The 12,677-nt window shown below is 37.8% G+C and overlaps 2 protein-coding genes across 2 annotated transcripts; one reads left to right on the top strand and one right to left on the bottom strand.

Annotated features, from left to right (window-relative positions):
• Positions 1-1,616: 1,616 nt before the first annotated feature.
• Positions 1,617-4,412, top strand: LOC116323708 (homeobox protein SEBOX). The gene is made up of 4 exons (XM_031744113.2): positions 1,617-1,627; positions 1,709-1,772; positions 2,319-2,524; positions 3,638-4,412. Exons 3-4 carry the CDS (start codon positions 2,375-2,377, stop codon positions 4,334-4,336), a joined length of 849 nt encoding a protein of 282 aa, XP_031599973.2. The 5' UTR covers positions 1,617-1,627; positions 1,709-1,772; positions 2,319-2,374; the 3' UTR covers positions 4,337-4,412.
• A 3,171-nt stretch (positions 4,413-7,583) lies between these two features.
• On the bottom strand, positions 7,584-12,537 carry tmem199 (transmembrane protein 199). Its single transcript, XM_031744133.2, has 6 exons — positions 12,054-12,537; positions 11,773-11,846; positions 11,492-11,581; positions 8,401-8,443; positions 8,212-8,324; positions 7,584-8,108 (listed from the first exon to the last, which is right to left on the bottom strand). The coding sequence occupies exons 1-6, from the start codon at positions 12,235-12,237 to the stop codon at positions 8,013-8,015; spliced, it is 600 nt and encodes a 199-aa protein (XP_031599993.1). The 5' UTR covers positions 12,238-12,537; the 3' UTR covers positions 7,584-8,012.
• Positions 12,538-12,677: the final 140 nt, after the last annotated feature.

Below are 12,677 nucleotides of genomic sequence, written 5' to 3'. Positions count from 1 at the left end.
CGCACAAAAAAAATCTAACCTGAATTGAAATTAAAATTAAAACTTTAACAATTCTGTTTTGCAGTGTTAGTCAGTAAGTGACTGGCTGCTCCTGTATGGGATTAGAACGATACCACCTTATCCTATAGTCCAGCCAATAATGCGATTCACATTCGTATATACGCAGCCAATCAACGTCGTTGACAGGCTATGACAGCGTCCTTATGTGCCGACACCGGTGTTTTAGCTAGCAAAGCGGCGTGGCTGATGTGCAGTGAAGCCACGTTAATGACAACGTGTACAACCATTGGAGATGTGAGCAGGACAGACGGAAAGTGTGGACTTTATACCAGTTTTTAAATTGTCTTGATAGGCCACGTAAAACCAGAGTTATGGTAAAAATATATGCAATGTTTGGTTTTCTTCCTGAATACTATCGTTATTTATATTTACTGCGGGAAGAAACGGTAAAAACGGCGTTTTATAAGGAAAACGCTCGAAAGCACTCTCCGCCTGTGAGCAAAAACAAAACCAAAAAACCCCCACCCTTTCCTATTGGTCGACCAATCAAAAAATGATATGGCAACGTGGCATCTAGTTGTTAAGAAACGGGGGGAAGTTTTAGGAGTGACGGCGGTGTTCTGAGATGTGAGAGATTTGAGACGTTTAGCGCAAATCTTGTGTAGTTAGTGTGTAGTGTAGTCATTAGTTTTGTTGGTGTGTCAGAACAATGAGGCGGCTGCTGAATGTTACAGGAGTGATACATCTCCTGTTGTCAGGCCTGCAGGTATCAGGCTGTTGTTCTCCTTTATCTCATGGTGGACAGAAATTATTTTTTGGAGTGGCACAAATAATTTGTGTGGCATCAGATTTGATGCAGAACAGCTGATTGTTCTGTAAATAGTTTGAAATGTTTATTTAAAAACGCCTTGGCTGCATTAAAAAAAATAAATAGCTGCAAAAAACTTTGTTGTTTGCCAAACTGAGTTACTTTTTTGAAGTAGTAACTATATAATTAATTGCCCAACATTGGTCATTATATACTGTATTTGGCAGACAGAGAGTTACAGGACTCTCTCCCAGACCACAGACTCATACTCATAATACAAGTCAGAGCTTTATGGGAAAAAAAAAAAAAAAAGAAAGAAAGTTGTGTTTTCAAAATTGGAGTTAAAGTTATTTTTACCTCCAATAGTGTTAACATACTACACAGGTCATGAACAAGATTTTTTAAATTTTCATTGTAAGTGGGCTAAAGCAGTTAATTAAAAGTAGTCTAACATAAATGTAAATGCTGTAATTTGATTATTTTAATAAACCATGTAACTTGGATGGATTCGATGCTGGCGTGACCGCAGTGCACACGTCTGATGTCGCTCACAGTGGTCCAAGGGATCGCTCAGGGAGTTTGTGTGTTCGCTCAGACACATGAAAAATTAGAGGGAACATTGATCAGGACCTATAAAAATGTCTCTATAAATGGTGCCTGAGCAGGTCAGGAGGACTTAAAGAGGCAGGAAAACAAGTCAGTGAGTAATTGGAGATTTACTGGATGCCGAGGGCTGGGTGTCCCATCTGATCTGAACGCGGTATAAGAAGCTCCTGACTCCTCCTCAACTCTCAGCATCGGTGAAGGCGAGCAGCAGAGGTGTGTTTGTGTGTGTGTGTGTGTGTGTGTGTGTGTGGAGTTATGGCTCTGTTCATGGACTCGGACTTCTCTTTACTCAAGCAGAACCAGCGGAAAGACCTGGTGGATTTCAAGGAATTATTTGGAGAACAGGAGCACTCAAAAGGTGAGTCACAGAGAGGAAAAAAGACTTTTGACTTTCTGACCGGCTGCTTCATGGAATCAGCTTTTCTCAACAAAACGCAATGAATGGTTGAATTATATTGTATATTACAATAAAATAATCTAATAGGATAAAAGTAAACATGGCTGAGAAAATAAATCTAAAAGTTATTATTATAATTTTTTTTAAATTCTTAACAGATACACATGTAGGCTAACACATATTCCTAGGTTCGAGGCTATAATAAAATGTATTCTATAAGATAATAATTTCTAAATTATGAAAAAAAAAATTTGGTTCTTTAACTTCCTGTTAATAAATAAGTATAATAATAATAATAATTATAATATAATAATGATAATAATAGTTATTATTACAATCCACGGTCAAACACAAAAGAACCTAAATGTTGATAAGTTTATGAGTTGTGATATTTTCCATCACCACAACAAGATTTCCCTTTCTGAAAGGCTGTTTATTTATTTATTATAGACCATTATTTTTCCAACTGTTTGACATTTTTCTTGATATTTGCATTGTAATTGGAAGATGCCCGCAGTGGGAGTGCCGTATCCTCTCCGGAGCCAGACAGAGGCATCAGTTTGATGGAGGGTCAGAGGAAAAGGAAGAGGACCATCTTTAGCCGTGCCCAGCTGTCTGAGTTGGAGCAGGCCTTCGCTGTGACCCCCTACCCGGACATCACCCTGCGGGAAACGCTGGCTGCACACACACACCTGCCCGAGAGCAAGATACAGGTGAGGCTGCTGGTCGGATGTTCAGTCTGAAACTCCAAGGTTCTCCTAGCCTATTTAAAGTGGCTGTAATGAAACAATTTACTTACTTTAACTTAATTTACACTATCTTGACTGATTTGTTGTTGGTCACGATTAACCCACAGAGAATAGGTCTCCTTTGGACCACAGAGACAATAATTTGGACCACTACAGCAAAAAAAATATCTTCAGTACATATTTTGTAGCTATTCTTTATAAATGATACAGATTTTCTTTTCCTCAATTAAAAATCAAAATCATTAAAGAACTTAAAATAATAACAAATGAGTCTATATGACTATATATAGACTATATATATATGACTCATATAAGGATAGTCATACCTGAAGTTAAGTCTGTTTTAGACAGGCAGAGGATGATGTGATACCCATTTTCTCTTTCTTTTATAATTACCAAGGATTCTTCTGCCTTCTTTCCTTCTAAATATTTCTGTCCATGTTCTGTGTTCCTTTATGAAGTAAATGTTTATGTGTAATAAACTTTTTTGTCACACATGAAAACTCCAATCAAAGTCATTGAGACAGCTTAACCATGTCACATGTGTGATAATGTTAGCAAAATCTCAATGTTACCCCAGCATAGGACCGGAGCTAACGTGTCAAACAGCATTATAAAGTTTCCTCCACTCATTTCTGTAAATACTGTTAAATAATTCAGCATTATTAGCTGAACTATCTAGCAGAGCCTGTATGCAAAGTCACAAAAGAGGGTGAAAGTGTGTCGAGAGAGGGTGTAAGGAAATTAGGTACTAACCCCAAGTTGCTCTACAATGCTTTATTGGATTGTGAACATTAGAAAGAAAGCATTTAGGTGCACAAAAAGTGCTTGTGTGAATGGCTGAATGTGACATGTTGTTTAAGATGCTTTGAGTGCTCAAGTAGAGTAAAAAAGCTTTATATAAGAATCAGTCCATTTACCAAGACCTTCTTCTTTTTAGGAAAATTACAACCCAAAAAATCTATCTAACCCCAGTATTTGTTTTGATGAACATGGTACCCTGAGCAGAATGTGAATGCTTAAACTGAAATTGGCTATGTACGACTAATTCATTATAAATATTGCCATTTCCCACAGGTGTGGTTCCAAAACAGAAGAGCTAGAAGTATTAAGACCGGTAGACTCTCCAAGTCCACCAAGTCCGTCCTTGGAGTTAGAGGTTTTGTGGATCCCTCCACCGGCCCCACGACTTCCACGTATTCAAACACTCTGGCAGACATGTTCAGGCCAGACCAGAGCCACTCCTGTGAGGAGGTACCGCAGATTTACTCAGATTGGATGCAAATCTACAGTAACCCCATGTCATCGCCACCATGTTCCTCATCCCTCCATCAGCAGTCCACTCATAGCTGCTCCAAACCCTCCGAGTCTCGTCTCTGGGAAGAGGAGTACCACGGGCAGCAGCAACAGCACTTAGGAGCCTCACTCACTGGTTTCATTCCTGGTTCGTTTCATCAGTCCATCACCAGGCAGCCTCACCACACTGCATCTACATGCTCCTATCAAGCCTTCAGGAACTTCAAGTCCCGGAGCTTGGCTCCATCTGGACCTCATCAGGCCCTGTGCAGCGGAGGCACTGGAAGTGGAGGTCATGCCTCAGTAGACCAGGTTGTCCCTTCCCACCCTCAGCCAGTGTACTGGGAAATCTCTCAAGGTCAGGGACAGCACCACCACCACCACCATCATCACCCACAACTGGGACCACAGACCTCGATGGGATATATCTCAGACCTGATCTATAACGCTGCTATTGTTACCAATTTTCTTGAATTCTGATGAGTGTATCAAAATCTGTCCTGTGTTTTACTAAAGCTGATGAATTTCAGACAAGGCTGTAATACTGTGAAGTAGAGTAGAATTGTTACGATGCTGGTTTGTCCTATTGTGTATTTAATGTTTTGAATTATGTCTTGTATATTTTAGGGAATAAACTGAGGCAACTGATCATAGTTTTGAATTTTACCGTTACTTGTTAAAAACAATCGTTCTTGTTTTTATTTTAATAGAATTTGTTATTTTTAAAATCTAATACAAATTAAAAATTAAAAATAATTTTTTAAAGTTAGTTTTTTAAAATTTCTGATAGTATAAACTGCATTTTGTGAAGCTGGAAGTACGCACATATGACAGTTTAACATGAAGCTTGTTTCATGTTTTTGTATAATCAAATAATACAACCGCAAATCATATTTTCACATAACTGTTCAGTTGTGTAGTTTATTTTGTTCAGTAGCAATACAAAGGCATTATTACCAAAATATGCAGAAAATATCAATTTATTGAAATTATTATTATTCATTATTGTTAGCTGTATGTTGTGTTTTAATATTGTTGCTTGCAAGGCTGGAACTACTTTATAGTACTAATATTACCAAAAAACCCAATTATTTTATCTAGTTTTGAAAATAAATAATATTTAGCGAACATCATAGGTTAAAGTGAAAAAGTTCCCATTAGTTTGCACCACTGTAATTCCCAAACTTGAAGCCTCATAAACTTGTAACATACTTTTTGTCAGTATTTTTTATTAAATTTAAGTGTCAGTTTTTAAATCAGTCAAGTTTTTATAATCAAGTCACTTATTATATCCTTTTCGACCATTATATGCTACAGCTAATGCTTTATCATGCAGTTTTATTTAACCAAGTAACAGTTTGGCTTCTTTTAGCTAACTAAGCATTCATACATTACTGTTAGTAGGCAATGTGAATATATCATATCTGCTAGTTTTACTTATTAAACAACTTTTGCAATCATTTCTTCAACCCATTTATTAGTGTTTAACTGTTAGTGGGCTAAGTCTAGCTATGTTTAACAGTTACCTATTACTTTTAGGGGATAGCATGGCTTTAGGTAATAACAATTAGCTATTAGGATACTTTGGCTAATAGTTACCTAATTCCAACTAAGTGATTTTAATATTTATCCATTAGTTTTAGCAGCTAACCACAGCTTTTAGGTTATATTCTTTTTCTAGACATTTGTCAGGTAGTTTTAGCATCTGTACTTTTTATTAATTGGGCTATTTTTGGCTAACTATTTGAAACTGATAGTTGTTATTAACTGTTTCATACCTTTGTCAGTGATATCATAGACAGTATAAAGTCATCAGCCAAAGCAGTATCTTTTATAATGTATTTAGTTCAAGCACAGTCTGACAGAACAAATCTGGCAAGAGCTAAAAAAAAAAACAAAACAAAACCAAAAACTACTTGAATCACACAATTAGCCCTTTATACCAACAGGATATGTTGATATCCTATCGGCATTTTTAATGAAACTTTTGTTCTTATTAACAATTTTTTTAAAGAGCCAAATACACAAAGCTCATGACATTTTGAAAATGTATTAATAGCAGAAGTTGTATAACCTATGGTCAGATCTGAGAGATCTCTCCATCAGAGAGATACTGCTGTATATATCATGGTTTCTCCTCAGCTCCTGTTCTCCTGCTGAACCATGACATGTTTAATGCTGTAACCCCAAGAGTATTATTTTTCAAAACATCCAGATTAAAATGATGATGTGATGATGTGGTAGAATACCACGACGGGAATAATTATTTTCTAAATCAAAATATATTTTTATCATATCTCTTTGTGCTGTAAGTATCACAGGGTTTACATGGACTAAGGGGAAGGGGGAAAAATGAAAGCAAAATAAGAACTAAATTAAAGTCAGAGCTCTGGGTCTATCAGCTTACCTCGTCTGTAATTTGACCTGGATTTAGGTTTTGAAATATTACATTAGAGGCATAATACAGAGGCAAATATGACAGACGGGAGTGCCCACTGTTCGTCCAGAGCTGGACAGAGATCTCTGCATATCATAATCATCTTTAATACCAAATAATCTTTCAATAAACCTTTAATCCTGGTGTCAAATCTCAGATCTTAGGAAGAGACTTTTTTTTTGGTATTCCAGGATGCAGTCACATCTTTTAATCCTTCCACAGATATGACAGAACTTGACGGGGGCATAATTTACAGGACTATGAAACCGTATCTGGAGAGGGGATCAGTAAAAAAGGATCTTCTGTGTTGTAGGATATATGGCGTTATTGTTCTCAGCATGATGATCTTAAAGCACAGCTACTGTACTGGACAGTAATCGGTTGTTTACGTGTTGTTCGGCTTGATATTCCACTTTAAACCAGATACAGTAATCACAGATAAGGACATTATTATTAGCACATCTGTCAGGTGGAAACCATCCAGTAAACATTATGACTGACCTTTATTACTGGCCACAGATGGTGACTTTTCCAGAAAAGTCAACACAAGGACATCCTCGTGGCAAAACAACGAGCCAAATTACTTAAAGTCAGTATACTAGCTTCTTTTGATTGTTTTTTTTTTTGTTAACTTGCATTTGTCAGTGTTGGTTAGAGTTTTCTCTGTATATGCACTGGATCTGCCAAATATATTAATCTTGTTGGCTGGTTTTGACGTAGTGGAAAATAAGACTCTCTCAGTGTCAGGAGACAATGTTCATCTGTTGGGTCACATCACTTTTGTGCTGCCCAAGTTTTCATAGATGAAATAATAAAAAGCTGAAGGTGGTTATATATCTGAAAAGTTGTAAGTGCAACGAAGACTTCATGGTACCGACAACTTGTCCAAAGCGTACCATTTGGCCTACGCCATGTGAAATAGGCTTCAGCCCCCTCCAACATTGCAGCAGTGCTGGTTTTAAGAACTTTGAGTATCAATGCTTTCATCGAGGTAATACCACATTTAATGCGTGCAGGTGTCCAAGATGCAAATCTCCCCACTTGGCAGCCCTCTTAAAATGCTTTGGGACATTTATCCGGATTATTTGTTACTGGACTGCATGATCTAAATTAAGCTATAGTTCACTGTTTATTGTGCATGTGCCAAATGCCCCCCAAAAGATTTTTTTTTTTTTAAAGGTTGTCATCCGTTGCCACCTCAAGCTGCTCTTTTGTCTTCTGTGGGCTCCCCCCTTTGGTTGTGATCTACCAACAGCAACAGGCAGAAAATCCACAAATGGACATCTGAGATGAATGGACTGTTTTAGATGATTTATTTGATAAAAATCATATTTATGAAATATGATTACATCTCAGAGCAGAAAAGAACCTCATCATTCATTTTACACAGCAGAGAGGAAAAAACTGCACTGTAGTTTTAGAGTAAAAACAAAAACCTGGGAAATAAATACAAAGTATTTTGAGTATTTTGATTTCACTAGAAAGGGATGCAGAATGTCAAAGAACAAATACTTTGGGGCTTGGAACCATTTCTATTTAAAAATTCTCAGGATGTTTTAATTTTTCATCAATAATTACTGGAGCAATTCAAAAAGAAAGAAGGATCACAGAGGTTTCAGAGTGAGCGTTCTGCTCTGAACCATGGGCCTGGCTGCGGCTGCCAGAGGTTTGCCTTACAGACTCCTGCATACAAGGTGTTGATTCCAAAGGTAACAGCTGCTATGGTTCCCCTAGGTCTCCCTCCATGGTCCGGACCAGGACATACAGCTCGGCAAGCCCAACTACCGATGCGGCGATCACCGCTGAGATCACCCGCTGCAAAACAAATGTTGGAAACAACTTCAGTAAAGCAAAACAAGAACGCCACAAAATACAAGTTTTATAATGGGACAGACAGCAGCAGGACTGCTTCTCTTACCGTTGTAGTCTCAGTGAACAAGTACTGACTGCCCATGTAGGAACAGGCAAAAGCAGCAACTATTGTAACCAGGAAGTTGAATATGGTGACCACAACTGCTTTGACTGACCGCACTGCATGGAGAGAAGGAACATAAGCTTAGGATGCACAATCCAGCCTCTATAATGAGATACTCAACAGTACACTCACCCTGCTGTCTGAAATCTGACAGCACGCCATGGCGGTTGATTTCCTGGAAAATGAAACAAAAAAAGAAAAATGTTAAATATTTTCAAAAGATAATTTGTGTGTGAACCCCACAATCAAAATCAGCACTTTGGAAAAAATGTGCACATTTTCCCTGTCTTTGGAAAAATGCATCATTTTAAATAAATGAATGAGAACAATTTAAAAGACCCTTAAAACATTGAGCAGATACACAGTATTCAAGCATTGGAGTGCAGTGGGGAGTGGCAGGACATACACTATACTGCCAAAAGTATTCACTCACCCATCCAAATCATTGAATTCAGGTGTTCCAATCAATCCATGGCCACAGGTGTATAAAATCAAGCACCAAATCATGCAGACTGCGTCTTCATAATTTGTGAAAGAATGAGCCGCTGTCAGGAGCTCAGTGAATTATGTGGGGTTATTTTTCATGAGTTGGGCTTGGCCTCTTAGTTCCAGTAAAAGGAAGGAGTTAAAGCTTCAGCATACCAAGACATTTTAGACACTTTCATGCCCCCACCTTTGTGGGAACAGTTTGGGGATGGCCCCTTCCTGTTCCATCATGACTGCACACCAGTGCACAGAAAAGGTCCATAAAGACATGGATTCAATTCAATATTTTAAGTTTTATAGTAAAATGTAAAAATGAGCGATGAACAAGTCTGCTGTGGAAGAACCTGACTGGCCTGCACAGTCCTAATGTCAACCTGATAGGACACCTTTGGGATGAATGAAAGTGGAGATTGTGAGCCAGACCTTCCCATCCAACGTCAGTGTCTGATGTCACAAATGTGCTTCTGGAAGAATGGTCACAAATTCTCAGAAACACACTCCTAAACCTTGTGGAAAGCTTTCACAAAAGTGTTGAGGCTGTTATATAGCGCTTTGAGTACTCCGGGAGAGTAGAAAAGCGCTATATAAGAATCAGTCCATTTACCATTTACCATTTATATATAGCTGCAAAGGGTGAACCAACAAAATGGATTAAGAAAAGAATGTCACTCAAGTTTACATGTGTATGAAGTCAGACGATCGAATACTTTTGGCAATATAGTGTATCACACATGGATGCCAACATCATTTCATCCCAGTTATCTTTAAACGGCACTAATAGCCCTTTTCCACTAGTACCTACTTGGCTGGGCTCCACTCAGTTGTACTCGGTTTTTAGGGTTTTCCATTAGGTGATAGTCCCTGGTACCAGGTACTTTTTTTACTACCTACTCTGTCGGGGGTCCAAAAATGTGATGCCAACAGACGGCATGACACCAATCAGCTAATCACCACTCGATGAGTCATGAGAGCGTCTCCTTCACAAAAATCAAAACCGGCGTTGAAGGAAACGGCTACAAGGAAACAACATTGTGGGCCCTGAGTCTGACAAAAAGCCACAGATCAAGCAGCAGTTACTATTGCCTCAGGATACACCGAGTTGTGAGGCAGGAGCTAAGTAAGTAAAATTTATTTATATAGCACTTTTCATAGATAAAAATCACAAAGTGCTTCACAATAAAACCAGAAATATAAATAAAATAATAATATAAAATAATGAAAAAATTTATTAAAAGCTCGTTTGTATATAAATGTCTTCAGCTGCTTTTTAAAAGAGTCAATGGAGTCTACACAGGGTTAAGACAACGGAGGAGAATTCCACAGCCTTGGTGCCTGAAAAGCCCAATCCCCACGTGTTTTGAACCTAGTACGTGGACAAATGGTATCTTCTGACCTTAAGACCTAAGTGCTTGGGAAGATGCATGAGGTTTCAACAGGTCAGAGATATACTGGGGAGCTTCACCATGTAGAGCTCTAAAAGTTAAAACTAAAATTTTAAAATGAAACCTAAAATTTACTGGCAACCAATGAAGAGAAGCCAAAACTAGAGAAATATGTGACCTCTTCTTAGTGCCAGTTAAAAGTCTTGCCGCACCATTCTGTAAAGTCTGAAGGCCATCCAAAGCTGATTTGTTGAAACAAGTAAAAAGACCGTTAATACAATCCAAACGAGAAGAAATAAAAACATGAATAATGATCTCAAGTTCTGCCTTTGACACCAGTAGTCTGAGTTTAGAAATGTTTCTTAGATCATAAAAACAGTTCGGAACCAGTTGTTTGGAGTGACTCTCTGGCGACATTGAACTGTCAAATATGACACGCAAATTTCTATATAATTTCTATAAGATTTGCAGAATATTCTGGTCTGGCATTTTTTATCATGTTGTTAAGTGAGAAAATTGACTCCTTCAGATGTAGACTATGAACCTCAAGCTTGGAAGCCTTCCATAAACGTTTTAACTTGCGACAATATCTCCTAAAATTTAGAATATTTTCATTTATGCAGGGACAGAAATTTGAAGCATGGACAATACTTTGTTTCAGAGGTGCAACTGTATCTAAAATAGATTTATATTGGTTGTTAAGAGACAAAATAAGTGAGTCGACGTCACTATGCCAGGGTCAAACATGCCAGAGAACCTTCCAGCAGCATCTTGGTTTATAATCTGCCTTCGAATCATCAGTTTAGGAGGTGAAGGATCCAAGTAAAATGACAAATTAAAAAATATGCAGTTATGGTCACTCAAGAAAACAAGATTCAGTGTGTGGCCTTTTGTATGTGTGGGGCCAGAAACATGTTGCCTAAAGTTAAAAGACTGTGATAGCGATGAGCTCAGCAGCAGTGTTACAGGATGCATCATCAATATGAAGGTTTAAATCTCCCAGTATTATAACCTTCTCCAATTTAATGATATAATGTCAGAACGTTGTTAAATTCCACTGTGTCCACTCCTGGTCTTTTACATGTAAAAGGTGAATGTTTTAACTACTGCACAAACAAATAATTTTCCTAAACAGTTGATGTGTCATTTTTATGTTGTCATTGCATTCTATCTATATTTGTTTATTTGCATTTACATCACCATCCCATCATTTTAAGAACAGGCATGGAGGAGGATGGTTTGTACTCCTCACCATGAAAAAAAAACATTCAAACATTTCAACAGCACACCCAATACGTTCCAGTGTATCGACCCTGAAATGGCAAAGATGCTTTTAATATTAACAAAAAACGTACCTGAGTATTGACATTTCTTGTGATCCGTTTGTATTCTTCATTGGCTAGTTTAGCTTTAATCTTCTCAAGACGGGCGACCAGCTCAGGGTTCTGAAGTGAAAGGAAGAAGTCACAGTTTAGTTTGGTTTTCAAACACTCTAATTACACGGGGCCAAGTTGCAGAAATGACTACATGTTAACACTGCAGTAGATTTATAGATCTATCACTCACATGTGAATACAGCGTAACAGCAATGGATGCGCATGAGTGTACATCACAAAACGTGCAGGAATTTACTTACCCTTGGAGGCTTCAGGATTTCAGGCAGGTGAAGCGAGCTATCCTCCAGCAACTCATGCAGGTAGAATGGATGCCCTGGGGGTTAGGGTTAGGGAAAAAATGTTATGAAATTGTATACATACATACATACATACATACATACATACACATATATATATACACACACACACACACACACACACACACACACACACACACACACACACACACATATACACCTATATATATATATATATATATATATATATGTACATAATTCAGTATTTTTCTTTTTTTTTTCACCTTTGTCCTGAAGATATTTCTTGATCTTCCTCGCTGTACTGAATGGCAGGATTGTTGGTTCCGGTTTTTCAAGAACCTCCTCCAGCTCTTCTCTCAATGCTCGAGGAAGAGCTGACTCCGAGTTTGCCAGTAAATGTGTCACTTTATTTCTGAATTTATCCCCCACCACAAATGCAGAAGCCATGATGCAATTGCACCAAAAATTAAACGAGTTTTTTCGAAGCAGCTATTTAAATAACGTTTTCTGTCAAACCTGGCCTCAATATAAACACGGGCTTTACTTTATATCTACTGAAATTTACGGTTTAAAAACGAAACCCAGCATCTGCTAAAAACAAATAAAAACCCTGGTACGCAGCCATATTGCTTGTCTTGTGACAGGCTGACGTAATCGCTCACGTGACCATCTTCCTGACGTTTTATTTACGTTTCTTTCTTTCTTTTTTTTGTAAAACCTCAGTAATATATATATTATTGTGAAAATTTTTATACGCCAAGTTTATAATAATGCTTTGTTTCATTTTTAACTTAAACGTTTTTCACTACATAACACGTCACCTTGTGGTGCCTTAAAGGACTCATCATAAATTCGTAAAACTAACCGTTTTTGCATTACTAAGCTTT

Source organism: Oreochromis aureus, linkage group 14, assembly GCF_013358895.1.
Source record: "Oreochromis aureus strain Israel breed Guangdong linkage group 14, ZZ_aureus, whole genome shotgun sequence".
Lineage (NCBI taxonomy): Eukaryota > Metazoa > Chordata > Actinopteri > Cichliformes > Cichlidae > Oreochromis > Oreochromis aureus.
Note: the sequence above shows the minus strand (reverse complement) of the source record. Positions and strands in the feature narration are given on the sequence as shown.